Below are 27984 nucleotides of genomic sequence, written 5' to 3' on the forward strand. Positions count from 1 at the left end.
GAGCCTCTGAAAATATGCTTGTTTAATGGTTAAACTGTGAATATCTGTGGAACAGGCCAAATACATTCGCTCTTCATTTTTATATAATTTAAATCGTTATTGTGTAGGGCACAGGACTGTAGTGAGCAGTGATGCTGATGAAATCCTTGAAACCGTTGCAACTATTTATTATTTTTTTTTAATTAGAGTATGCATTAGAAAACTTTATGCATGTAGTGAATCTGCTGCAGCTTGGGCTGAATAACTATAGATAACTATAGAGAGTTATATACTGGAAAACTGGCCTGACATCCCCGCTCTGTGGCATTTTATTGCCTTCCCTTATACGCAAAGAAATACAACTCCTGTAAATTTTAGTCCCTAGTAATAAAACACTGACCACCTGCACCATATTATAGCATGCAACACCTTTAAAATTTAGCTCCCAGATCAACTGGAGGCTGTTGTGCTAATTTTTACTTGTGTGGTGCGTTTCTGAGGTCAAAGACTATTTATTGATTCAAGTAAGGATCTGAAAGATTTTGCCCATAGCTTGCCATAAAACATGACCGAGGAAATTAATTGAAATGGAAAGCTGAGTTGTGAGTTTACTTGCTGCTGTTCTGTATGGAGAATTATAGCTTTTTAATACTGTGCAATTGTAAGGAAAGAACCACAGGAAAAATAAATGAAGGTGTGGCAGGTGGCATAAAATCAGATAGCCGAAGCCTGTGGCTGTTCAGTCCGCCCCGGGGCGAGCGCTGCCTTCCCCGGGCTGGCACGGCCGATCCGCTGGTGAATCGGCCTCTGAACCACTGGAGCTTTTCAGCCAAGCGTGTCTAAGAGCGTGAAACGAGTTGACCCTGCTCTGCTGACGGGGAATGACTCGAGGTTGTTGCAGCTAGAAGCAGCCCCTCTTCCCGAGGGCAGGCCGGGGTTCAGAGCGCGGGCGCAGCAGCAGCTTTGCTGGTGTGACTCCCGTCTCGCTCCGTGGTGTCCGTCAGGACTCGCCTGTCCCCAGGGTTCCCGCACAGGGCTGTGCGCTGACCGTAGCGTTTTCATGACGCTGTCAATCGAAGTAGCTTCTTTACAGTTCTAAGCCTTGTTCCCAAAAAAACCCCAGCAAAGTTGAAGCAACACCGCGTAGTTAATTGCCACCTCGGTCGTGATGCAGTTTGTTGGCTGAGGTCACGTTATTCCCATTCATCGGGAAACGATAGTCATTGTGAGTCTCGCAGCCTTGTGTTCTGCATTGTGGTCCTTTTTTTAGAAGATCCTCGGTAAATTGGGCACCCAGTTCTTCCCTTGAGCTCACATGGCTCGATGTGTGCGTGTGAATTTAGCCTTTCATATTAAAAAGGAAGATGTTTAACCTGAAAGTCAAAATTCTTCAGGGCAGCATTTTAATAGACAGCAAAACATAAATATTTTTTCAAATGAGTATTGAAAGCTGAATGCCTGCTTAAATTTTGTTGTGTGCAAGCAAAACCACCAGTGTTAAAATTTTCTCTGAACTATTGAAGATTGAATCTTTGGTTTTAGATTGCCAACTGAAGTGAAAGACATGAGATTGTGAGAAGGAAGGCTGTAACCCCTTCACCATGAAGTACATAGGTGTCTCTACCTCTTGTTCTTAGACTTGAACAGTTCAAGGTTACCATCCTTTGCTCCCAGGATTTTATGCCTGGATGAATAATCTTTTTTCTTTTAATTGACCCCAGTTAAGTATTAGCTATTTGCCATACTTTTTGGTATACTGCTTTTAATCTGCATGCAGTCGACCCTTTGAAAGGGAACCAAGTCAAGGCGCAAATAAAAGTGTCAGCCCTCCTGGGTGCTAGTTTGGGAGTGCCATAGAGTGGCCGACTGGAGCTACGTTGCGTGTGGCTCAGCGGCTTTTATCATTGCCCACCCTCTTCCCCGGTCGGGATACCTGTGCTGACAAGAAACTGGAGATGGAGTGGCCAGTCCCCGCGAGGGAGCCATCAGCTTTTTCATTTGCCCCTGAAAAACTCAAGGAACCCACCTGAGGCAGCACCGTGAGTGTATTTTTCTTTTGGTGAAAAATACCGCATTTCGTGTATTGGGCTGGACCCGTAACACTGAGCAAAGCTGGGAGCTGCAGCAGCGTCAGGGCTCCGTTTCCTCCCAGGGCTCAGAATCTGCTCAGGATAAATCCCTTGAGCAAAGCTGGAGAGTTCTGGAGTGTGCGGGAGATGCCAGAGTGGTTTCAGTGCTCGGCTGGTTCGTTGGCGCGTTTAGGTGGTGCCCCGCCACGCGACACGTCTCTGTCCCTTCCTTCCCTCCCGCACAGAAAGCCACCCACAGTTACTGTCGCTGCTCATCCCGAACGGACACCGTGCTGCAGCACCCGTCGCTCTGAGATCCTTCTCCCAGGCTGAGGGCTGCTTTGGGGTGTCACCGCTGGCACCACCTGCACGGGCTTCGGGAGAGCGGGGGGACGCGTGAGGCCATAGGGAGAAGGAGCGCGAACGTACTAGTCCTGCCAACAGCTTGCCTTAAATCACCGAGTTACAGCGGTTCCTCGCTACTATTGCAATCCTCAGTCGTTCTGTAGTTAGGCTGCAAAATCCAACAGGTTCTGGAGGTTATACAACTTTATTTTATTATTAAAAAGCTTCTATCTTTGCGTAATTGCACTCTTCAGATAAGCCCTTTCTGGATAACGCGTCATTTCACACACAAACCCATCCGTCTCCGGTGTTCTTGCTATAAAGCTTTGGGGGTATTTTTTCCCCCCCTGTAAATTCTATTGGACTACAGGTTGCCTCCCATTGAACCAGGGTGTTTACTTGAATGTCGCCGTTTTACGCAGTTACAACTGCTGACTCTTGCTCTTCTCTGGGCCCGCGAGAGGGGAGATCGCGTGCCCGGAGGTGGCAAACCTGCACAGAGCATCAGCGGAGCTGAAGGCTGGCTGCTGGTTTTGTACTCCCCTGCGTATTACCCGTTAGAGGACTTCACAGAATACTGCTTAATATTTTGAAGTTGTGACTTTTTAGTGTCACGCTAAACATAGTTATCTTAAAAATATGCTTGCTTTCTTAAATAGAAGTTTAAATCAGCCTTTCAAAAAGGAGATGGGCTGGCAGGAGTGGTTGGAGGGCCTCGTGCTGGTGCTCGTCGAGTAACTCGAGTTCCGAGAGCCGTGGATGCAAGCAGCAGGATTAGGTCCCGACCCAGCGGGCTGGGGTTTGTGCTGGCGTCGCGAGGGCGTGAAGGAACCGCGAGTCCCCGACAGGCTGCGCGGAGGAGGGGGGTCGGCCGGGGAGCTGGCTGACACGGCTGGATTTCCTGGAGTACGTGCTCGGGGGTCGTGAGGCCGCAGGTTAGGCTCAAGTCTCCGTGGAAGGAAGGAACGCATTTTGGTAGCGCGCTTGCTCCCAGAGAAGTAACTAATCCTGGCGAAGGAAATCGTGAGAGCACGCCGTCGTGCGGCTTTCACTGAGTTGCACGTGAATACAACTAGCTGACCAATTCCCCAGTACCTGGCGAGGGTCGGTAGGATCAAACCTGCCGTTCTTCGTGTTAGAGCCGGTTTTTGCCTTTCGGACTTACCCAGGAGAGACCCGCGTACGATCCAATTCTCTCGCTCTGGGAAACGATGAATGTATTGCGTGTGGTGGAGCAGACCCGTGCTTCCTCGTTCAGACAGCAGCATCAGAGGTGCTGTGTAAATGTAATGCTTGAAAATGGCTGGAGTAAATTCTGTTTCACGTAGGATCTTTTCTTTTAAAGGGATGTGGCCAAATATCAAACCACGATCTAGAGGAAAAGTGGGAGAAGTTCAAGATGATCCATCTGCTGAGTCCCATTTGGTTTGTGGTTTTACAATTACTTTTCTTACATCAATTTTGCTCACCATGGTTATCTGGAACAGAATGGAAACGGCGTCTTACAGAGTGTGCAATCTAAGGCACAATGCAAATAGGTTGTAATAAGAAGGTTGTCTTTACTTGATCGCAACCCTGAGTGCAATGTTCTTGTCGTGTCCCTTTTGGAAGAGGAGCATTAAGTGCAGTCTGACGTTTTTCTTTTCTTACAAGCAAAGCATTGGTTTGTCCATTACTGACTTCTTGTGGAATTTGTGCCAGATGTATATTAAATATTTTGGTGCTTTTTCTAATCCAAGCTGCCATTCATTTACCTGTGAGATTATTGTACTTCTGTATATTTAAATGATCAATCCCGTAAAGAAAAACACAAGCCACCGACCTTCAGTCACAATGTATCCCGACTACTGTAGCTTTGTAAATGTTCCAAAGCTTCTGGGTTTCCTGTATTCCAGTAAGGTCTGAGGGAGGGAGGGGAGCAGCTACAGAAATCTAACCCACTGGAAAGGGACCTTGCACGCTGCTCGGTGCATTACTGAACAACGGAGTAACGTTTGTGGTGTTTACATAATGACACGGTGTTCACTTTTTTGTGCTCAAGCTTTGTACAAAATGTCTTATTTAAAGCTGAAGTCCTTTTTACATTTTCAATTAAAAGGGGACAAATTAATTATTTTTTCATGCCTATAAATAGGACTCTTGCTAGTTTTATTTGTCATCTCCAGAGTTTCTCAAGCAGGAATCCGGGATGCCCACTACATCCTGCCTGGTCCTTGCAGGGAGGTGACCGCATCGTTTTTAAGTGCATGGAATGAAAACTAGCTGGGTTTGGTTTGGGTTTTTTGTGTTTTTTTTTTTTTTTCCCAACTTTGCAGCGCAAGTGTCTGCAACGAGGAGATGCTGGCTGCGAACAGTCTTAAAAGGAGCGCGTTCTTGCAGAGGGATGAGTGCTGGGGCCACTGCCGTTCAGCCCCGCCGGGCCAAGGGACGGACTCGCGGTTTGTAGAGCTGCTGGCATTGATGCTTATCCCGGTTTGCAAGAGCTACAGCTGAAGGATGCCGGGCTCACTTGGAGTGGATAAAGTACCTTGTTAGAAGACAAAAATTAGCTGCATTCATCCTGCTTAGTAAGAGATTTCATTTCAGGAGTGTTTGAGGCTTTAAATCGAGGTATGAAAGACGCTGATGTGAGCACCTACAACCCGCTCACTAGTGCTGCCTCTGGGCTCCTGCTCTGTCTGCTTTTCTCTCCCTTGCCTGTATTTCTGCCTGCTCCTCCACGCAGCAGCTCCCAGCTTCTACTCTGTAAGCTGCTCTTTGCTCAAGAGCCCAGCACAGTGAACTTGGGGTTGGAAAGTAGGAGGGTGTAAATATTCTATCAATCAGCTGTATTTAATAATTTCTGGAATAATAACCATGTCAACTTTATCTCAGCCTATTCTAATTCATATCAAGAAATCCTTCCTCTCACGTTCAAACCTTGTAACAAACGTTTCCTTCCAATTTTTCTTTTTTCCTGAGTGCCAAAAGCTCTGCTAGGCATCCTCGTGCTTGGAAATTCAGTGTGTTAGCAGGAGACAGTCGAGCAGGTGGCAATTGCTGCAAAGCACAGACAGGTCTGAAGCCATCGAGTTGCACAGCACCTCACCCTACTGCAGGCAGAGCACCGAGTCTTGCCGCAACTCGGCGCTTCCGGCTCCCTGCTGAACGCGACGACGTGTGAAGTTCGCACAGAGGTGTGCTTTCCTTAAAATGGCCCTTGTCCCTCCCACAGCCACACTGGAACTTCTCTGTTTTTCTTCTTTTTTGTGTGTGAGGGGTGTGGGGGGCGGTCAGGGAGGGAGGAGAAAGTGGAGATTGTCCAAGAAGCATGAATCACCAATTCCTCCTTTCCATGGACTAAGTACAGTGCTTTCCCGGAAAGGAGGTGGCGACTGTTTCAGGAGCTGGCACAGCACTTTTCCAGAAATCCACACAATTCCCGAGAAGAACCACTCGGCGCTGAGCAGCTGCTGTAGGTACTATGTTAACTCGGCTGGCCGGTTTACAGCCCGCAGCGTTTCAGTGCAGACAACCAGCCGGGACATCAGTCCTGGCAACGCACCCCTCGCCGAGTTCCATCATGCAGGCCAATGCCGATCGGCTTTTACGCAACGCGCCCCTGGTTTGCCCCCGGCTCTGCCTCGGTGCTCGCCTCGCTCACTGCCAGGGAAACCTGCCACAGCCAGGGGGCTTAATGGGAAAGGTTTGGGGCTTGAAGACATTTTGAATGGCTTTTATTTTTAGACTTTGTAAAAGATACAGAGTGAAAGCCTATTGTTCTTATGGTAAGAGATCTTTACAAAGACATCAATATTTAAAGTAACTAAAAATATCTTAACAAAAGACTTTGCTTAAAAACTTGGCAGTTTAACAAGCACTCCTCCCTCCGTCATCTTTTATTCCCATCAGACCAAGGCCAGATTGCGATCCATGCGTGCTGGAACATAAAGAAGAGGTGGGTTATTTCTGCCTTGGTGCACTTAAGCTACGAGAGAAGCCTGCAACCCTCAGGGTCAGCACGTTGATAAACTCTTTTTTTCCCCCCCACCCCCCCGCCCCAACCCAACAATTATTTGGCATGCTTTTTAATCAAGAAGTCTCCTCTGGACTGTCAGTCCTCTGGGAAACAGCAATACAGGCACCTTGCTTGGCAAGGAACCTCTTCCAAGCCTGGGATGGAGCTCCCTTCCGACCCACTCAGCAGCCTGAGGCAGGCGTCAGCCAGGCTCTGGGGGCTCCTATGGGGAATTTGTGGACACAAACTCCTGAACCCCCCCATTCTGCTGGTGGGATTCATATCCCTCGGGGATGTGAGACAGCAGGCGAGCTTCTGCCAAGTAAGATTAGTTTGAGATAGCCCTTGAAAAGTAAATTTGGACCTGCCAAGAGAACCTGCTGGAAAAGACAGGTGGTATGGACGGTAAGGCCACAGCCATCCCTCAACCCTTCCAGTGGGGCTGACAGGTTGGCATGCAAAGTGATTGAGGTGACACAGCAGAGTGGAGAAGAGGCAAATGATTGCTCAGAAATGTAAAATCTGACTCAGTTATAGCCCAGCAGAAAGCAGCAGGTGATCAAAGGACCGCAGGCGCTACTGAGCTGCCCGCAGGGGGTGGCCCTAGGTTCAGGCCTCCCCCTTGGCCGATTTACAGTGGGGCTGTATTTGGTACCGAGCTCGTGCAAGAACATTTACCCACAGCTGTATGTAACAGCACCTCTCTAGTAAGGTAGGAACTGCTGCTGCCTCGCTTTGTGTGCTATTCCTTGGTGTGTGAGGAAAACAGCTGCATCTTTATTTAAGATGACAAATTATTAAAAAAAAAAAAAAATCCAAACCCTACAAAAATTATTCTGCTTTTAAGAAAAGGTATTAGAAACTGAACAATTACAGCAAATCACACTGAGAGCAGCCCTTGGCATGCAACCTTGCTGAAAGGGTTTGTCACTGGCATTAAGCCTAAATATGCTCTTGGCAGGGGATGCACCTGCCTTCTAAGGACACTGCTCGGGGCAGGGGGTAGCACAGCACCATGGTTCTTCTCGGGAAGTGTACGAGAGGGGAACCGGGCCTGGCTGCCTAGCCAGGCAGAAGAGATGCTGCTGAGCCGCTCTGGCTCTCTCTGCTTCTATTTCAGGGCACATCCTCTGGCTCCAGAAGGAATGGTCCCTTCTGCTGAAGGGAGACTGAAGAGAAGCAAGGATGGATATGACCTTTATGTGATTGAACAGTACACAGTGAGAGAACAGAAAGATGACTGCTGAAATAAGTATGTACTCAGTAACCACGGCCTTGCCTGGGAAAGCTTTAACCTTTCTGGTTAATAATTAAGCAGTGAATGACTGCGGTAGTTCAGGCCCCAGGGTCTGAAATGCAGGAAGCCCACCCCACCTGGAAGCACCCCTGAGGACAGCACTGAAGCCCAACTCTAGGATTTGCCCCTTCCTATGAAAGCTTGACTTGGAGAAAGTGTTCTCTTTTTTTTTTTTTTTCCCCCCAATATTGTGTTCCTGACAGGGCAGGAACCACCTCCTCGATCAGCTACAGCTGAAGCACGTACATCAGGGTTCCACAAGACTACAACTGGTAGATGGTGCCTTGGCTGCAGCAGTTAGGTGGTGTTTTTTTAAAAAAACACAAACAAAACCACCCCCCAAAAAAATGGCTGCTGTGGAAACTGCACAATTCTCTCATGGGCACAAAGAACTTGTCATCGACAGGGACGAAACATCCAACAGGGGAAGGGAGGTGAACTGAGAAGACCTGTATAATTAATCAACTCTGCGTACATCAGCCTTGCTAATCTGGACCATCAGCTACGTAAGTGGTTTCAGCACTTGTGCTTGTTCTGGATCAGGCTTCTGGGCAGAACCTACTGTTCAGGTTTTATTGGCCAAACATGAAAGTCAGACTGATTAAGTACAACAGCGTCTTCAGGCCTTCTCTCGGGCTTTTGCTTGCTTGTGCAGGGTTTTAATTTTTAATAGATTAAGATAAAAATATTTGGCTATGTCTTTTCCTTGGCTTTTTGCAAAATAGGTGGCAAGTTACCTGTTCACTCCAGGAAAGAGAATAATGCACAGGGTGTTATTCTGCAGACTTCTATAAAGCTTTTTGACATGGTGGTCTAACTTCTTCACCTTCTTCCTTAGCTCCTGCTCCTGCATAACAGAATATAAGCATTAAAACCCCGATTCAGCTGCAGATCTGTAGGAATCACACTGAGAAGAGTGTGTGTGGAGGCTGACCCTCAGGCAGCGTCAAGGATCGAACAGGTGAGGACAGCAGTGATTCTGTTACAGGCTGGCAGGTGGCCACATGCCCTACTCAAATGGCACTGCAGCTTCCTCCAGGAAAAACGAGAGCTGCAACTAGAGCCATTATTTCCTGTAGGACTACACAGCTACTCGCCTCTTCCTCTGACTCCCATAGCACTTGCTGCACCTGTACGTTGCTCTGTCTGCTCTTAAGCTTAGGCTTCAGTTTCTGTGTAGCATCACTCGCCGCCCTGAGCAGCTATGTGGTTTTAAGGTTACACAGTACCCTGCAAACATCACGTTATCTCGTGTGATACTGCCTCTCCAAACTGCCTTGTGGGAACTGATCCTTGGCAGCCTCTCTGCTCAGCACAAGGAAACCCTTCTGTTACACGCAGCTCTGCATCTCAATCTGCTCAAAGTTATCACTCCTGGTTCCCAGAGCAGTACCTCCTAACTGCAATGGATCAGCATAGCCTTAAACTCACAGAGTCAGATAGCTGCTCCATTTTCTCATACAAGATGTTTCCTCCTTGCTTCCCGGTGTTGTGATTCATTTGCCAAATCCATCTCCAGAGGTGGCCTGAAGCAAGAGCATTCCTACTTCTCAGTTTGCTGCCCTTCACGGTCCATCCGTTTATAACTTCAAGGGCATCCACTGCACTTTGTGATTTCTGGAATTCTGAAACACAAGAAGGGGAGAACATGCTTTGGTGGTGATGTTGCTGCCCTGTTCCTTGGCACCTATAGGGCAGGGCGAAAGGTGTGGAGCAGGAGGGAGACGAGAAACTGAAATCACTGCAGCAAGCAGATCCTCATCTTGCTACAGGTAAACATCAGGCTATAGAAATGCCAGTTACCTGCAATAGCACTCATCCCATTGTTCTCCTTGCCTCTTAGAGGTGATTACTTGTCTGTGTGAAGCTGTGCAGTAGCCAGCCCTCACCTTGAGGTACTGGAGCCAATGAACTATCCTGGAACTTATTCTAAGTAAAGATAATCTTTTTTTTTTAAGCAGGTTTTTCTTCCCTTTTAAATACTTAGCTGTAAACTGCTCCTCTGAACAATGCATGCTTTCACTGGAATATTTTAAATGCCATCACTCTGAGCATACATGAGTTTCAGTAGCTCTTGCCGTGTCTGTGCAAAGTCCCAAGGGCTGCTGAATGACCTTATTGGAAGGAAATAAGCAGGCTGTATGTGAAGCTACTTACTGAGGAAACAGCAGTTCCTGTGCCTTCCACTCTGGAGATCCTTTGGCAGGAACAGTGTTTCCAGGTCTTTCAACTGGCTGAATTCCTCTTGCAAGTCCGTCTCCGTTAATGACTTCTTTAGACCCGCCACATAAATCACACCTTCATTTTCTACATCCAGTTCTAGTTCCTTTATCAAAACATCGCAGTCCAACATTGCTGCACTGACAGGTCTCTGAACCTGGGGTGGGTTCAGCAGGAACACACACAGCATGTCAGCCCAGGCAGCTCTGTTCTTAGCTTCTATTTTAGATTATTTCTCCCATTACCAAACATTGACAAGCTATTTCCCCACCCTCCCCACCTTGAAATTGAAAAAAAAAAATAGGACTAATGAAGGCTAACAATTAGTCATGAAAAAGGAAGAGAGATCACGTTTGTAATGCAGAAGCACTATAAAATTAAGATACTTGTACTTTGTATATGGCATTTTAACACCCTGTTACTTGACTCTTCCTTTTAAAGCTGCAGTTGAAGGTCAGACTGCTTTCTAACACCTTCTGCTGACAGGCAGAAAGGAAAAAAAAAAAAAAAAAAAGGACTATAACCATTTCCTTTCTGCCAGTGGCCTTAAATTGCCCAGGGACAGGGAGATGGTAACAGCACAACCAGCCAGCATTTGCACAGATGCTATGCTGCAAGTAGCTGTTTTAGAAGAGACATATTGGATGCTGTTCCTGTGCTCAACATAATTCACGGTTTTGCTATACGTGTTGTTTACCTTAATGCAGGATCCTGCTATCTCAGCTCCATTGAGGCTTTCCACAGCAAGCTGGGCAGCTTCCAGCACTTCATACTGGACACAGACATAGGGCTTGAAACAGAACAATAAGATACTTCAGGCTTATCAATAAGACACATTAGGCCTCCCTTTCTAAAAGTCAGGTCTCAATAAAGTTGTGTTTTCTTTTAAAAATAGAATATAAAAAGGCTTGGGGGGTAATATATGTAACACTCCATATACTGTAGCTGTTAAAAACAGCCTTCAATTAGCTTGAACAGCACAGTTAAGCCACGTGAGCTGTGTTTATCTTGTCATTGTGTGGAGCAGCTTTTAAATACCCTGAATTGTTGTAGCTGATGACTCCAGGAAAAAAAAAAAAAACAAATAGAATAACTGGTATTTCAGTGGTTCTAACTCATATCTTTCCAAGAGATTACTCAGCCCTTCCACGCCTGTCAGCAAGCTCAATGCTTTGAGTGCTCCTCACCTCGTGTGTTTCAGTTACCACTGTAAGAGAGCAGATTGGTCCACACCTCCCAAATTCTTTTTTCACAGACTTCAGGCAAAAGTTTTCTTCAAAAGGACCTGCGTAAATTGTCAGCATGTCAGTCAGCTTGCTTCTCACCTGTAAGAACACAGATTAGAGAAGGACCTTCACAAAGCAAAGGAACCAACTACTTGGTGCCTTGAGATAAATAACTTCTCTTTCCAAGCTCAGCAATGAAGACTATTCTCAAAAAAAAAAAAATAGTACCTTTTCACAAAGTCCAGCTAGAAGGTGAGATGCTGTGTACTCTGGCCCCAGACTGAACTGAATGACACTGAATGTGGACAGGGGAACATCTGCTAAGGCTCTCCGAAGAACCTGGAGGGAAAAGAGTGTCAAGGCTCAGAGGTACAAGACAACTGTACTGCAAAGGATTAGAAACTAAGCTATGGAACTTAATTCCCAACTTTAGTTTTCATCATTGTCCAAGGAAGCCCTCAGGCAGAAATTCTTTAGTGAGTCATGAGAGGATGTAGAGGATCAAAGCTTATTTCCGAAATGTTAAAATGGGTTTAGCTAACCTGGTATTTACACTATTGCTAACAGTACCATCAGTCAGCTTTTGAAAATAAGACTCATCTACCCACCCCCAGAACAAGAAGAATTTTGAACTACTTCTTTGATGCTTGCTTAGACCAACCCACTCTAAGTCCATTCACCTGTTTGTTTGAAATGCTCAGGTTACTCTGACGCAGGCCAGAAGAGTCTAGTTCCTGTCTGCCCAAAAGGAGGGGTTTTTGGCCAGTCACCTGCAAGCAGTCTAAAAAACTAGCAGAGAGAAGACAGCTGTGAATCACAGTGCTTATCAATACAGTGAACTAAAAGCTTTCAAGAAGTGCTTGTCAGAGAAAAATGATACAGTTCATTAAAGAAATCTGAAAGAATATTCTTGTCCTCGACATCAAAAGAAGCCTAGAAAACGCTTTGTGAAATTTAAGCTGCAACTTCTGGAAGTTTTTCAGTGCTATGCTACAATTATTTGTGTCTCTCTGAAGATCCTGATGGCTTCTGAAAAACACAACACACTTTGATTTTACTGAAGATTCAACCAAAGAAAAAACATGCATATTTGAGAATCTTATTACCATGGTGTGGGTAGATGTGGAGGCTCATTCAACTGTTTCTGGACCCTACATCCTTGTGGCTGTAACGCAGCTTTGTTCTGTGAGACCTCAGCTGTCAGAAGCATCTCCAAGTTTAGTTCTGCTGCCTTGGGGAAGGAAGAAGATTAGTCGTTGGCTTTCATCTCAGCTAATTGTAGCTAACCAAAAAGCATGTGCTTTCTCTGAGTCACCTAGGCACACTCCACAGCAGTGAAGAAACACAGGCATTCATTTCTTGCCTTATTATTTTCTGTTGTCATTTTCAAGCATGCAGCACTCACAGCATCAACCAGCAATCATCTCCAAAAAAAGTTCTCTCAGAAATCAACACACAAGCAAGAGACTCATAAAACCAGCTGAATCACTGCCACAACACACAAGGTCTCTCACTTCTTTTATCCAGAAAAATGACAGGCAGTCCTGTAGGCTGGAAGTGTCTGAATCCTTTACCCAATGCCCCACTTCAAGATCTGCAGCAATGCTGATTCATGGCGGTGTTTGAGTACTGAAACACTGTAATGCTCCAGGTTATTAAGATACCCGGATATATGCTGAAAGTAACAAGCTGTCAAAATTGAGGCCTCTATCGCAGCTCTGTTTTCTCTTTTAAATCAACAAGAGGATGGGAAGGAGTGTTTTGTGGTGTTTTTTTTTTCTCCATAAACACAAGTTGTACATTCTGCAATTAAGGACCGAAATCTTAATTAGCTATAGCTACCTTTGCTGGTCCTTGCTCGATAAAGAATTGAGCCAATTCCAGTGCAGCTCTAGCATCTTCTGCAGGATCATGCCCAAGCTTCTGTTCACACTGGATCTCCTTCCTAGGGAATCAAAATTAGGTGTAAGGCAGGTTATCTGTTTTTCTGCACTGACCAACATCCTGTCTTTTCTAAACTGGGTCCTTTTCAGGCAAAATAGCTTTCCCCTCTCCAAAAAGGATTTCAAGTTAGGTGCAGCAGCATTCTCGTGAAATATTCCCAAAAGTTAGTTCAATAAATGTTTTTGCACTGTTGAACAAAACACTATTTACCAGGTTTGACAAAAGCAGTGCTAACACTTGGTACTCTGATGCATGACTATTTTTAATTTTACTTCTTCCTTGACCAGCAACCCAACTCAATTTGCACACACAGAGGGAGGCAGCCTCCAACTCAGTGAAGTTTGGTGCTGCAGAGTATTAACAGTCACTGTGTGAATGGTGAGAACTGTATCACTACGACATTCTATCCAGTGGTAGCTGGTACACTGAGGAGTACAATGTAAGTCAGTAAATCATAATTTCATACATTAGCCTTTCATTCTTGCTATCTGCAACAGATCTCATTTGTGTGAGCCAGAGTGTCTTTGTTGCTCTAAAACTGAATACATTGGAACTGCTACAGACCTGCAGAAAAGCTAGTTCTGCAAGGACTCAAATCTGGTTGGGTCACAGCATCCTGGCTTGCTTAAAGACAAGCCAATTTATTATGCTCCCTGATGCTTCAAGCAGGCAGTAAATTCTTCTTTACCACCTCTATTTGCACAGCCTGCTCCTTTCTTTTGAATTTGGGGGGGGGGGGAAGTAATTCTGATGCTACTAGTGGAAGAGTGAGACCCCATGACCCACCCCAGCAGTTTCTTATATTTCCCATGACAGTACAGTAATCTTACCCTAAAACAGCTTTGGCTAGAAATTTTAGCTTAAATCTTCGACCTTCATTTCTGGCAAAGAGCAATGAAGTATCAATAACACTGGGGTGGATCATCTGGAGGAGAGAAAATATCACCAGTTTAATTTAAGAAGAGCAGTCACACAGAATTGGGCAGTAACTCCATTGTTATCTGTGCCTCTGCCTTTTAATTTCACTTGCCAGTTTCTCACTGGTCCACAAAGAGAGAGCATGTGGGAATAATGAAACAAGCCCAACTCTCCTTCCTAACACTCTGTTGGGAAGATCTAGATTGTGTTAGACAGATTAATTATGATTCAAGCACTTTAGGTTGGTTAAATGAAATACAGGAAGGATGTCAGTGCTTCCCGTGACAGAGCTATCAAAAGCACCCGGCTGAACTGAGGCAGAGAGGTAAAGCTGCTGCTGCAGCTGTACCTATGCCTGGACAGACTCCTCTTGGCCTGTTGGGTTCTGAACAGCCCCTTGCAAGTTTTACAGAGTAAAGTAAGGAGAGTCTGTCTCTTTTAAATCCTTATAGACATAAGGGTATTCATAATAAAAAGCAATTAACAAGTGTTAAGTAATAAAAAGAGGAATTGTTAGAGTTTTCAGGTCTGAAATGAGTATCACAGGGTTAGTAAAAATACTCTTAAAGGCTTACTCACCTCCAAAGCCTGAAGATCACCATTTAAAGAATGACCCACCAATACTGCGTCACGGGGAAGTATTTTTTTTAGTCTGGTTTGGATGTCTGGCAGTCTTGTTTTCACCGGAAGAAGCATTTTCTTTGTGATTCCTGAGAATCTTCAAAAAAAATTTGGATGACGTAAAAGCAACACATTAGCAACGGTGCCTACTGGAGAATATTACAAGCAGGGCATGTAAAATACGAACTCAAGTAACTAATGACAGAATGCTCTATTTACTGCTTTCTGTAAGAGGATATACTGCAGGTATATTAAACTCCTATGGGTTTAATAACAGCTACCACAGCTGTTTCAAAAGTTTCTCTCTCTGAAGTATAACTTATTCTTAAGCGATGCAGTTCTTGGCATCAGGTAGCACAGGTAAGGAAACACTGCAAGGCTGATGGTGGAAGGAGATGCTTCCAAGTAACCTGAGGGGATTGGCACCTCACCTCCTGGACGGAGCTGGGCAAAGTTTTGGAGAAGACAAGGCTTGAGTTTTGCCTGGTTTTGTTATAATCCTGAGCCCATCTCTTGAGGTGTGTGACAGCTGATCAGCTGCTCTATTCATTTTTTACAGATGAGCAAACTTAGCTATGGAGCAGAGAGACGCAGACTGCAATCCTGTACTCTTACCCTGTATCCTATTTTACAGCCAGCAGTGAAGAAATAACTTGTACTGCGTATCAATGATCTGTAACAGAACTTTTCCTAGAACACTGCAGAACAGTACTACTGCTGCCTAGCTACATGGACATAACGTAGCAGAGAGCATATACATCATGGTGGTTATTCTAATCACATAACGAGAACTGTATTCCTGACACTGAGTAAAATGCAGTAGACATCTGTGCAAACCAAAGCCTTCTGAAAGGTCCTGTGTAACAGGTTTAATTTGAAAGGGTTGCAGCTCTTAAAAAGGAAGAGATAAGAAACTTATGTGCAAGTCACCTGGTGCGGTAGTTCACTACTGTGCTTTCAGGTTTGACGAGTTCATTCAAGAGGCATTGACCCTGTGCATCCACCAAAGAGACACGCGTGACTTCGTTCCCTTTTGCAGTCAGGCACTGTCAGGAAGAAGCAGAGGCAGTTGTTGAATCAGAATGATGCTGCCGCTCCAAAACCTTAGCTAACATCTGCTTTGGCTGCAGCCAGCATCACTACTAAGGAGTTACTCAACTTAGAGATCTACCACTCACAGCTCATTGTTTTATACTGTAGCATGCTTCATTTTAATTGTTAAATGCCCACCATAAGCATGGAAAACACACGGGCAAGCACAGCACAAAGAAAACCATTATAAAGAAGTGCTGATTTCACAGAATCAGTCCGTGCTCTGCACCACAGAGCTGTCACCGAGAGCACCCTCACCAGAGATGTACAATTTAAAGCAGAGCCCAGGTTATACCATTAGTTACTCAATGCTGATGCCAAATGGGCATCTCTGCAAGGTGAAAACTTTAATCACCAGATTCTGCTGCCAGAATTGTGATGGCTAAAGGAACGATGTGTGACAGGGAAACATCTTTCCTTGCCCAAATCTTGGGGAGGGCTGGGAGCAGAAATACGACAGCAGTCTCGGGGTTACTGCAGCACTGCTGATGGGCCTGGCGGGTCCGGCTGCTGGTCTGACAGCCAGCGCAGTGCTGAGCTCTCTGCTCAAGGTAACATTTCTGTCTTGTGGCCAGAACCACTCCCTGAGTCGTTCCCATGGCTGCGTTAGCACTGGTACCATTGATGAAGGGATCGACAGCAGATATTAATATATCAGAAGTGGTTTAACAAACACACAGGGTGCTTGGCTCACTTTGGAATAGCTGGTAGGACTCTGGTTGCTCGACTGTATTTTGTAAGGCCACACACATTTATTTTTACCATTTCACAATCCAGACCAAAGAGGGGGCTGCTGTCCGTCCTCTGCTGATCACACTCTGTGTATATATAGCCCTTACATCTAGGGGATCCTAGGATGAAAAGACATAAATAAGAAACAGACCTCTCTCTTCTAAAACTCATCACGTGTCTTGTATGACCAACCATATCACTGACTGTCAAAATTAAAACAACCCCCCCCCCCACCAAAACAACCAAACAAAACCCTTCAAAAACTGACCTTTTATGGGATAGTCATATTTTTTCTGCTCTTCTAAAGTCAGCATATAGCCAGTGAGGCCTCGTTTTTTTCCTCCATATTTCCGAATGATGGGATCACATTCCAAGTCTGAGTTTTTAGGAATACACTCATTGCTAGTGGAAGTCAAACCTGTAACGTACAGAAGCATCTGTCAAGCTCGGAGAGCACCCTCTACTTGCAGTCAGTTTTCTGCATTGGTATGCACATGAAGAGGCTACACCATTTCAAAGGAAAACACTACCTGGAACAATAAACTGGAGGGGGAGAGAGAGAGAGAGAGAGAGAGAGAGAGAGAGACAGACAGACAGACAGATCTATCTATCTGTCTATCTATCTGTCTCCAGTTTATTTATACATATAAAAATATATATATATCCAGTTTTTATATATATGTATCTCCAGTTTATATATAATTTGTGTGTATATACACACAATACTATATATAATGTATATAGTATATATACTATATATATAAAATATACTTGATATTCAGGATATTTGAGTCTTTTCCCAGTTCAGCTACTGACACTGCTGGCTGATTCAGAAGCAAGTCACATCACAAGTCTCTGTCTCACATTCCTTTCCAAAACAGAGAGAACAAACTCGCCTCATAAGCATGACAACATTATCTTCTGTTACTTCATGTAAGCTGGAAAGAAGTTCTCTTTTATTTCTCCCTGCTCTACGAAGTTCTTTCCCGTAAGCATTATCAGGAGAAAATGTGCTCTATGTGGCTCTCAGAGACGCAAGCACTGAACAGACACCAGAGTCCACAGCTGTATAAAGTTAAATTATCCTGTAGGTGATTCTCTGCAGATTGCACTTAAAAGAAAAATATACCTGACATCTCAGATCTGCGACTGTGCAGTAGGTTTACAGTCAGGATGCTAGAGGACTTTGTCAATACATTGAAAGTAAAAGCTGTTCATTCTCCCATTTAGGACTTGGATTCTTTGTTACACTTCTAACAATTTCAGTGAAGTTCGCATTGTAGTCTCTTGCAGGTTTTGTACAAGCCTGTTGGATTACAATCATCACCTCTATAAAGAGTGTAAAAATAGGAAATCAGTTGTCAACACACTTGTGCTTTACCTTGATTTGCTGCTCAGTACAACAAAGAAAACTAAGAAAAAATGAGTAACTACTTAGCTTCAATCTAATTTATATCTATGTACCTTTTTTTAGATACATCTTAGAATAAAATAATCACAAAATGGGTAACGAAGCGTCAGAATTTTGGATTAAATGTATTAAAAACTTTCTCTCTACTTTTTGCATTTACTTGTGACAATAAGCCCAACAGAGAGTAACTGAACTAGTTAGGGTAACTAGTCTCATGGTTTAAGCCACTGCACGTTTTCCTTTGTAAACAAGTTTACCGTAGCAGCATGCCGGGATTGCACAGGATGCAAAGTCATAAATTACTGTTGAAAGTGAATCACTGTGGTTAAAAGAGATGATGCGAAACTAAGCAAGATACCTTGTGCAGTGTTTTGAGGCTCCAGGTTTGCTCCTTCTCCACACAGGCTGGCTAGGAAGTTAGTGGAAGGTGTTAATGTGAATCTCTGAAAAGACAGATGTGGTAGAGACTTTGAAACAGAAGCAGAAATATCAAGCAAATTATGTTTCTCGATCCCCAAATCAGCCAAATTCAGAGGAGGATGGATAAAGAAGTAATGGAAATATGTTTGGTGTTTTCCCAACACAAACCAAACCTGTTTTAATGACAAGACGATACAGGATTCTTTGTACTAAGGGACAGCTTTGCCTTGCCTGATGCGATCAAGAAGGCAAATCCCAAGACTTTCTTTGATAGAAACGAAAGCAAGTTCCAGACTTGCCAGTTAAGTTGTGGTTTGCACTTGCTGCAGTTCAGGTAGAATTCTCTAGAAGCCTGAATTGAAGTGCTTCTTTCTTTCTTCCTTCAAAAATGCTGCTTGTAACTCAGAAAATTAAAACAATTCTTTCAATAATCTTTTTGGGCAATGGGGGAAACTTGACATAAAGTGCAAATATTAAAAGTGAGATTTTTCAGTCAGTGGGAATAGCATAACTCTATTGAGAGTCTCCTCGCTCACTGAGAGTAAATTCCAAATTAACCAAGATATTTTTAATTTGATTGGCATCCTGAAGATGCGGGACGCATAATCGTCAGAGGACTAAAACATCAATACATGTTTCACCTGGTAAGGCTTCAAAGACAGAAGTCTTGAAAATCTGTTTCTAATATCAAAGCCTTGGCCTTTGTTCTGAGCTGACAAAGGCTACAAATAGATCCTCTCATTAGCTTGCTTTGAGAGTCAAAGATGGCCACTTCCTTTTGGAAAAGGCAATAATTTCACTGCAGTAATTAATGCTTGGGACGTGGTTTGAGGACTGGAAGAATTTTAGAAGACAGCAATACAGTTTGGGGACTTACATGCCGAAACACTTTTCTGAGGTGTTTGAACTGCAAATAGAATTTGTAGAAATGGAGTTGGCTCATTTCACGTAGAACAATAACCACAACCCCAGCCAGCTGGCTTTGGTGATAAATACGGCACCAGCTGCAGTTTAAAAAAAAAAAAAAATCAAAATCAAAGCAAAACATTTATCAAGCACTCTTAAAAACAAACTTGGAACCAGCCCAGCTTTTAAGTCAGTGAATGGCAAAGTGCCAAATTACTTCAATAAGAAGAGCCTTTATAGCTTATCTCAAACAGCCACATATTCCTGGAAGCAACATAATATCAGAGACAGAGAAGAATAAGTTATAGCAAAATTCTGCTGCAGTACCATTTCAAGACATTTATACCTCATTTATATCCATCAGAATGTGAATACACGAGTAACTTCAGCTGTAGTGATGCAGTCTAGTGAATTAATGCATCAAAAAAAGTGTCACAAAATCATTTTCTATTCACTACTAAAAATCTAAAGTGGGATCATTTTTGCCTTGAGTTTCATTTTAAGATTCATTGTATTTCACTGTATTTTTCCATCTGAGGTTATGTACCCTGCAGCAGAGGGCCCTTCCCTTCCATTGCTGAGAAGATGCCCTGAAAAAGGGCAAAGGTATTAAAATGTTTTTCCCAAAACACTCTACAACACTCTGTTTCAATTATATCTGACGTGAAACGTGTTAATATTTTTCTTGTGTTGTGTTAATGTTTTTAACACGGTATTTTGTTTCTCAGTGTGTGAATCTTCTTCAGTTCCACAAAATAATTTAGTTTTTTGCTAACTGCACGAAAGAAAACTGTGAAACAGTACAATTTTTGTCAGAAGAGGAATTCTGGTTTCTCACCAAATCTAACAACAACTGTATCTACATAATACAGGCTGTCATTATGGTAACTGCGTTGCAAGGATTCCAAACCCAGCATGGCCAATATGCCTTTAGGTCTGTTTTTACAACACATGAGGACACAGGCAGGATTGATTCCCAAATACGCATGTGTTTGTTTTACCTGGGCTGTGTTGCATTGTGGCATTTTCCCAAAGCTGCATACTTTAACAACTCATACAGCTGGTCACGGCTGATTTCGCAGTCCTCACCAAATAAAGCTGCTGACAAGCGAGATGACTTTTCCTGTTAAAAGGGAAACGCTAGTAAAGAAAGGTTTTATGTAATCACACAAGTTCATGGAAAATGAAGTGAATTATAGGGTAAAAGGAAACTATTGACTACTTGGATACAATCAACTACATTTAAAATAACTCTTCCACTCGTTATGGGCAAAAGTTTCCTTTCAGATCACACTTTAATTTTAAATTTACTGTCAGTATTTCAGTAACCCGGGTACTCTAACATCAAAGATTTATTAAATAAAGATTAATGTAAATAGATGTATGTAGGAAGGAGACTTAAGGTTATTTGATTTGCAAACATGATGTTCTGCTCTCTCAACCCATTGACCCACTTGCTGCTGTAGAACTTTGGACATTTATACAAGTGTTCTATGCGGTCACTTCATGTGAGGTTTTGCTGAAACCCATTTACTTCATTTACATTATGGGATCTGTTTTGGCAGATGGGTTTGCTGACCCCTGCAGGAAAAAAAGTTTCAGTAAAATCCAAGAGACAGCAGGAAGAAAGCACCGAGTAGATGAGATGGAGACTGTACCACACAGTTCAACACAACAGTTCTTTAAGCTTAAATGCACAAATTCACCTAAAAGCTAATCAGCAAGTAAATGCATGATTTTGGAGACCTCCACTGACCATATGGCCTGTTCCAATGGTGCTCCTTTGATCTGTAAAAATTGTAAAGATGCTATTTTATTATGTGATGAAAAGACATCACGGCACAGAGGGGAAAAGAAAAAAGACCACAGAACACTACAGAATATCAAATCCCACAGGATAAACAACTACCAGGAGCTGTGTTTTCCCCATACGCTAACAAGCCTTGTGCTCATTAATTCTGACAGAGCTGGCCCACGTGGGACTGAGCTGGTGCATTTTTAAAGCCATTTGTCATTGGGTAAGAAAGCTAAACAGAGGTGACAGGCTTTGAGGTTCGAGTAGTTAAGAATCAGCTGGTAATAATAACACGGTGTGGTGTAATTGCTAGTCCCTCATCTCTCATGCTAAATTAGACAAATAAGTAATGACACCGTTGTTTTCAATACAGCCTAATTAGAGCTTTGCAAAAAAGCCCCAACCAAACAGCAGAAGTTTCATTTCACCCAGCAAAGGCCACCTGCCAACCACAGGAATTTCAGCCTCTAACCAGGTACAAATAAGACCGATCTCACAGGTCAGGCACGCTTTACTCTCGTCCATACTGGGCGCTGAGGAAGCCGTAACCTGCTGAGTGCGGTGTGACTGGGGGCTGAAACTTTTGGGTCGATCTGCACCCTTCAGGTGGGAACGTGCTGAGCAGACACAACGTTCCTTTCAAGATCTACTTTGTTTGGGAAAAAATTACATGGGAGAGCGTATTTATTTTTTAACAGAATGCCTAACGCTCCAAATGAGCTCATGTCCACATGCCTTAGAGCAGACACTATCACCTTTAGCCAACTCTCTAGCTAAACAGCCAGTAAAACACGCTTTTGCTGACGTTCCAGCATCCCACGGTGAGATGCAACGACCCGCCAGGAGGCGGCTGTAACACGCCGGGCACAGCGCGGGCCGGCAGCGTTTCCCTCACAGCGCCGGCCGCGCTCCGCTGCTCACCTCGGGGCCGCCGCCGCCGCCGCCGTCCGCCTTCCGCCTCTTCCGAGCTGCCTGCCGCTCCCCCGCGTCCGCACCGGCCCCGGCGGGCCTTTTGTACCCGTTTACACAGACAGCCTTTGCCATGGCCTAGGGGAGAGCACCGCGGGGTCAGGGCGGAGCGGGGCGACGCCGCCACGGCCCCTCACAGCGGGACGACAGCCCGGGCTGGCAGTCAGCGCCGGGCCCCAGCGCACTGCCCAACCGCCGGGTGCTCCCCGGGAAGCATCGGGAAGGGGGATCGCCCGCAGCCCTGACGCCGTGGGGCCGGTCCCCGGCGGCCGCCCCCTCCGCCCCCGGTCACGGTCCCCCGAGGAGGGCCCCCGGCCGCGGATCCCACCTCAGCCACGCCGGGGTGTCCGGAGAGCACGCCGTCTCGGCACGCGGCTACCTGCGCCTGCCTGCGGCCGAGGCCAGAGCAGCCGATCCGCCGACAGCGTGGATGGGGCGGGGCCGCTGCCGCCGGCGGGAGGTTTGAAATGGCCGCCGCGGCACCGAGGCCGTTCCCGAGCGGTCGCCGCCCGCCCGCCCAGGGCTGAGGGCGGAGATGGCCACCAAGCGCCTGGCCAGGTGCGGGCCGCGGGGCCAGGCACGGAGGGGGAGAGGGCGGGGAAGCGGATTATCCCTCCTACCGCAGCTCCTGAGGGGACCGGGCGGGCGGCGGTGTCCGGGCGGGCGAGGCCCCGAGGGGCGCCGGGGTGCTGACGGGATCCGGGGCTTTCGCCCGCCCCGGGCGCGGAGGGTCGGGGTGAGGCGGGCCCCTCAGCACGGAGGATGTTGAGGCGGTGCTGATGCCGCTGCGGTCCGCAGGCAGCTGGGGCTGGCGCGGAGCAGCGGGCGGGCGCGGAGCAGCGGGCGGGCGGCGGAGGGACAGCGCTTCGCTTACCTCATCGTCGTCGACTTCGAGGCCACGTGCTGGCGGGACGCGCGGCGGCGCGGCCCCGAGATCAGTGAGTGCGGCGGGACCGGGCCGGGGGGCGGGGGGGCGGCCGGTGACCGGACACCGCACACCGCACAGCAGCGGCCCCGCCCCGGGGGGAGGCGCCCGGTAACCGACAGCAGCGGCCCGGTGCGGGGAGGGGCGGTGGCCGCGGGCCCGACGCTCCTCTGGCGGGAGGCGTCTTTGAACGTTGCGTCCTCATTGCGTTGTGTTCCTTCTAATTCAACCCCTGTTTAACGCAAACGGGACCGTTTCAGTGGGACAGCTTTAACCGTCCTGGCATCGGTTTTTGGGTTGGTTTGTCTCGTTTTGTGGCAGTTGAGTTTCCAGCAGTCCTGTTAAACACTTCGACGGGGGAGATTGAATCCGAATTCCACACGTATGTCCAGCCCCAGGAGCATCCTCTTCTCTCTGAATTTTGTAGAGAGCTAACGGGCATCACGCAGGTATAATTACTATTTGGTTGTATTTTACATCCGTATAATTGCTATTTACTTTTTTTTTTTCAAACATGCCTTTAAAGGGCTAAAGAGAAACAAATCTCAAATGAATGTCCGTGCATACTAACACATACATCTTGCTCTGTTTCATAAAGAATCAGGTTGATGAAGGAATCCCTCTCAACATTTGTTTATCACAGTTTTTAAAATGGGTTCAAAAGATACAAAAGGAGAAGAAAATTATATTCAGTTCAGATATTCCAAGTCTCGCTGCTTCAGAAGCAAAACTGTGTACCTTTGTTACTTGGACAGGTAAATAAAATTTTCATTTGCACATAAAAAATTAACATTTGGTGGTGCTAGTGAGATTGTGTCTTCACTTCCAGGGAGCCAAAATCCTGGTATTAGGTATTTTAAAGATGTGTAATATTGGGATAAGACTGAAAATATGAACTCCATTGAATGCTGATGTGTTCATGACATCATCGTTACATTTTTCTGCTTTACATATAGTGAACAGTGACACTGTTCTCAGTGTGTCTAAATGATTTCACGAGGTCTTTGAGATCTTGACCCACCTGAAGTCATTCTTTACTAACAATTGCTATTCACTTATCCTGACCTCCTGTTGCTGCAAGGCCAGTGTTTTTCATGTACAAGGACTTTGTTAGCCTGTGCTAATGAAGCTCGTTAGCCTGTGCATCCTGTCCAGTGGTACAGGACGCTGCTAGTACCAATGTACTAGTGTTATGTGCAATGTACAATGTTATGTGCCTTTATGTAGACTTTGAGCCATGTTTAGGCAGACTTTGGGCCAATTCTTTAGTGATGGATTATTTGTGGGTTTTTTCTGTGCAGACTGGGACCTGGGTGTGTGTTTGCAGTATGAGTGTAAAAGGAAGCAGCTGCGAAAACCTGACATTTTAAATTCCTGGATTGATCTCAAAGCAACATACAGGGTGAGAAGATCGATAGACTGTGAAACATTTATACCTGTATTATCATCTCAAAGGCTAACTATCTGAGGTTAAAATCCAATATTGTATGTTCCAGTGACTACAGTAACCCATTTGTTTTCTTTCCAGGTTGTTATTGTTCAATAACAAACTGCCCTAGAACTGTGTGAATTTTAATAGAAATCTTAATGCTAGGAAAACAACCTGGTGTTATTGTTAGATAAATGAATGATAATCCTAGGATAATTTTTCGAGCTGCCTTTCCTGACATCTTTTGCTCTGCTTGCTTCCTAACTTCCCCGGTTTTGTGTGCTCTTATTGCTGCATAGAAAACAGTCATCACCATCTGTTTAGAGGTACGTAAAGGTATAACATGTGAACTGTACTTGGACCAGAAAGTATATCTGAATAGCATGAATAATACTGAAGAACACAAATGTATATTTTATTACACAGTCTACACTGCAACACAGTTCTCACTTGGGGGCTAACAGCACCTCTGTGCAGTCAATGAAACTTTCCAAGGGTGACCCAGGAGTCTACCTGTCCTGACACTTGGAGCTTAGGCTCTCAACCTAGGTAGCAGAATTAGGTCTCTAAAGAGAAACGGTGTGAATATTCCCCCTTTCTTGCAATCAAATGAGGTACGGGGAGTGAGTAGCAGCACTCACTTTTTCTCATTTAAAAAGAACTTATACCTATGCCAAATATATCAATGCCTGTGGCTTTGCAATATGCAACGGTTTAAACATCTCAGGATGTTATTTATAGCTGTATTCTTCAATGCTGCACTGTTAAGGCCTTCATCAAGTGCAAATGACTGACTCCAGAGCTAAGACAGACAGGATTAGTTTAAGACTGAGAATAGGCATTCGTGGTTCTTTCCATTCTAATTTATTACAGGGTAAGTCACGGTCTTGTGCTTATTTATCCCGACTGAAAAATTAACATACTGAACTTGCACAATTGCCTTGTGAGATTTATTATTCATAAGATGATGGTTCTGAAACTGTTTTCCCTTCACCATGAAGATGCTTTGAAATGCTTTATGTTAAGCACCTGTGCTTTTTTTTTTCCTTAGGCCTTCTACAATAGGAAGCCTAAAGGGCTAAGTGGTGCTCTGCAGGACTTGGGGATTGCTTTTGCAGGACGGGAACATTCTGGTAAGTATGATACGATGATCCTCAGTTTAATATATATATATATATATTTTATAAAGCTAAATAGCTACTATTTAACTTTAGTTAGCTAAACTAGAGTAGCTAGTAATAGCTAGCCATTACTCTAAATAGTAACTATTGTTTCCAGGTTATGCAATGTTCTGTCCAACAAAAACATCAAAACAAGAAAGGCTAGATGCTTCAAAGACCAGAGTTTGCTATTTCTAACCTCATGCTTTATTTCTGAAATCTCTCCTAGTGCTGTTGAGTGCATGCTCAATGTGATCAATCTCTGAATTGCCAGGGCACAAAAGAAAAGAGGTGGAGGAAGGATAAGGAAACTTGATTTTACCTGATAGCTCTGGACAGCATATTAGTGTAAGACAATACCAGCAAAATATGATTCATGAAACAGAGCAAGGATTTTAAAACTTGTGGATATAAATTCAGCTCTCCAGATTGGCCCTTCAGATGTTTCAGCACAGGGAATTTTTTGGAGTTTTTTACTTCCGCTTCCCTTTTTTGAACTAGATAACTATGTGTCGGAGTTCTGTGAATCCCTGTAATTTATGTAAGGCTCACCTAGATTTCATTTTTCCTCGAATAAGAAGTAGCAGTTTAAAAAGAAGACATTAATATGACTGTACTTTTGAAGGGTTGGATGATTCTCGGAATACTGCCCGTCTTGCATGGAGGCTGATTTGTGATGGATGTGTGCTGAAGGTTACGAAATCTTTGGATAAGGTTAGTAACTACTTCGTATCTTCACTTCTGCTTGCTTTGTAGCCTGGAATGCAGATGAAAGATGAGCTATTCAAATAATAAACCCAGCATCTTGACTATGAATTGAACAGAACATCCCTAGGCTGATACGCTTATTAATTTTGTGCATTGATTCCTAAAACTTCTGGGTATTCACTTTCCAAAATCTTCTCTTGTTTACGGACTCCCTAGGCACATCCGAAGAGTAATTTAATTTCCAGAACACCGACTATAAACTTCATTGACAAGACTCCACTGGGAAGTAACAGCAGACCTGAAACATCTAGAGATGGAACTTGTGAAACAAACTCTCTGGCTGAGGAAAGCCAGAACGTTATTACTGGAATTAAGATAAATTCTAATGTACAAACTGAAGAACAACAGACCACTTGCACTGATTCCTCTGCAGACGTCCACCTTGTACCTAGGAGCAGCTCAGGGACTGAGTTATGTGCTCAAGCCCAAAGCTCTTCCACAGCATCTCCTGACGGATTTCCTCTTCCTCTTGCGCAGGCGCAGCAATCTCCCAGTACAGTATCAGCAGGCATTCGGCAAGTATTGGGCAAAGGGCACCCTCTGAGTACAGCCAGATATGGCCCCCCAGCATGTGGATCAGGACTAGTGCTCGTCTCCACTACCATCTCCTCAGTTAATATCTCCAGTGAGGATATCAGTACTACTTCCGATTGCTTATCGCTGCTCACTGACTGGGAAGATGTCGCTTTAATACCAGAATCTCAATATCAACAAAATTCAGACTGTGTTCAAGTCAAAGATGACTCAAGTACAGATATTTTAACAGTGTTTGAAGAAAAAACAATTTCGAAACAATTGGCTGTGATGAGTTCAGATAATCATAGTACGGAGAGAACCGTAAGACCTGTGGAACCTGTGAAATCTATTGTTTATAAAAGTCCTGATACTACTATCTATAATGTAGGAACAGTACAAAGGCAGACTTCAAATTTTTCAGCTTTTAAGTCACCATCTGCAAAGGTCAATGCTATTTCAGCACAACCAGCATTACCTGGAAATTATTCTACTCCTTCGGAGGTTCCTAAAAGAAAGCCAACTAGTCCAAAAACATTCCCACCAGCAAAAAAACAGTCTTTTGCTATATATCAAGAAAAAACTGCATCTTTTGATCATTCCTTACCTGTAAGAAGTTCAAGTTTGCCCAAAGTGTATCCCGCCATTCTGAACTCCACACTCGATTTGAATCGGTCTGTAAGAGCTGTAAAAAATGGAAAACCAACTCCCCCTCTGTGTAACTGTGGTCGAAGAGCTAAAAAACTGCATGTGTCAAACGCTGGTCCAAATCATGGCAAAGGGTTCTTTTGTTGTCCTGTTGGCAAGCACGAAGGTAATAAGAAAGGTTGTGGCTACTTCAAGTGGGAGTACGCGCTTCTGAAAGAGAAATCTAATGGTCTCACCCTGAATGCAAATGCTTTGACATCTCTTGGAACTTACGCCAGTAATTTAGGAAATTCTTCCAACAAAAAGCATTTGTCTCTTAGACCCTCTATGAGAACTTGAAAATTGATAATTTTTGTCCAAATCTTAAGTTGATCATGTGTAATATAATCAGGAGAGTCAAATGATGTCAGATATAGGTTCTGAGAATGCTAACTGAGCAGCATAATTTTTGTCCCGTAGATAGTAATGGAAATTGCTCAAGCATACAAAAATATCAATATATCATAAAGGATCTCATTAATGGAGTGTGAGAGAACAGATAAAACTATTAAGAGCTAGAATTAAAGTATGAGCAGCTGTTGCTACAAATCTTAAATTTCT

General features: G+C 44.5%; 2 protein-coding genes across 5 annotated transcripts; one reads left to right on the plus strand and one right to left on the minus strand.

Annotated features, from left to right (window-relative positions):
* Positions 1-5336: 5336 nt before the first annotated feature.
* REXO5 (RNA exonuclease 5) lies at positions 5337-22383 on the minus strand. 3 transcript variants are annotated; one of them, XM_054842856.1, is made up of 20 exons: positions 22270-22383; positions 21894-22019; positions 20179-20300; positions 19149-19275; positions 18210-18294; positions 16709-16858; positions 16471-16559; positions 15547-15662; positions 14575-14713; positions 13908-14002; positions 12976-13078; positions 12240-12364; positions 11814-11922; positions 11362-11472; positions 11095-11232; positions 10605-10697; positions 9845-10064; positions 9119-9312; positions 8425-8534; positions 5337-6312 (listed from the first exon to the last, which is right to left on the minus strand). In XM_054842856.1, the coding sequence occupies exons 2-20, from the start codon at positions 22014-22016 to the stop codon at positions 6243-6245; spliced, it is 2319 nt and encodes a 772-aa protein (XP_054698831.1). In that variant the 5' UTR covers positions 22017-22019; positions 22270-22383; the 3' UTR covers positions 5337-6242. The 3 variants fall into 3 exon arrangements, with proteins under 3 accessions (XP_054698831.1, XP_054698830.1, XP_054698832.1); XM_054842855.1 differs by lacking the exons at positions 21894-22019; positions 22270-22383 and adding an exon at positions 20934-20952; XM_054842857.1 differs by lacking the exons at positions 18210-18294; positions 19149-19275; positions 20179-20300; positions 21894-22019; positions 22270-22383 and adding an exon at positions 17570-17706.
* Positions 22340-27806, plus strand: ERI2 (ERI1 exoribonuclease family member 2). 2 transcript variants are annotated; one of them, XM_054842858.1, is made up of 8 exons: positions 22340-22499; positions 22740-22879; positions 23188-23315; positions 23465-23621; positions 24168-24268; positions 25347-25428; positions 26081-26169; positions 26380-27806. In XM_054842858.1, exons 1-8 carry the CDS (start codon positions 22477-22479, stop codon positions 27721-27723), a joined length of 2064 nt encoding a protein of 687 aa, XP_054698833.1. In that variant the 5' UTR covers positions 22340-22476; the 3' UTR covers positions 27724-27806. The 2 variants fall into 2 exon arrangements, with proteins under 2 accessions (XP_054698833.1, XP_054698834.1); XM_054842859.1 differs by lacking the exons at positions 23465-23621; positions 24168-24268.
* Positions 27807-27984: the final 178 nt, after the last annotated feature.

This window comes from Grus americana, chromosome 15 (genome assembly GCF_028858705.1).
Source record: "Grus americana isolate bGruAme1 chromosome 15, bGruAme1.mat, whole genome shotgun sequence".
NCBI classification, from domain to species: Eukaryota; Metazoa; Chordata; class Aves; order Gruiformes; family Gruidae; genus Grus; species Grus americana.

Bases quoted from the DNA above. Each gene is read 5' to 3' on its own strand.
- REXO5 (XM_054842856.1), bottom strand. From the start codon at position 22,016: ATGGCAAAGGCTGTCTGTGTAAACGGGTACAAAAGGCCCGCCGGGGCC. The intron at 16,859-18,209 runs GTATCTTGCTTA...TGTACGTTACAG, and splicing joins GCCTCAAAACACTGCACAAG to GTTTGACTTCCACTAGCAAT. The intron at 6,313-8,424 runs GTAACTTGCCAC...TTTATGTTCCAG, and splicing joins CTCTTTCCTGGAGTGAACAG to CACGCATGGATCGCAATCTG.
- ERI2 (XM_054842858.1), top strand. From the start codon at position 22,477: ATGGCCACCAAGCGCCTGGCCAG. The intron at 23,622-24,167 runs GTAAATAAAATT...TTTTCTGTGCAG, and splicing joins TACCTTTGTTACTTGGACAG to ACTGGGACCTGGGTGTGTGT. The intron at 25,429-26,080 runs GTAAGTATGATA...GTACTTTTGAAG, and splicing joins TGCAGGACGGGAACATTCTG to GGTTGGATGATTCTCGGAAT.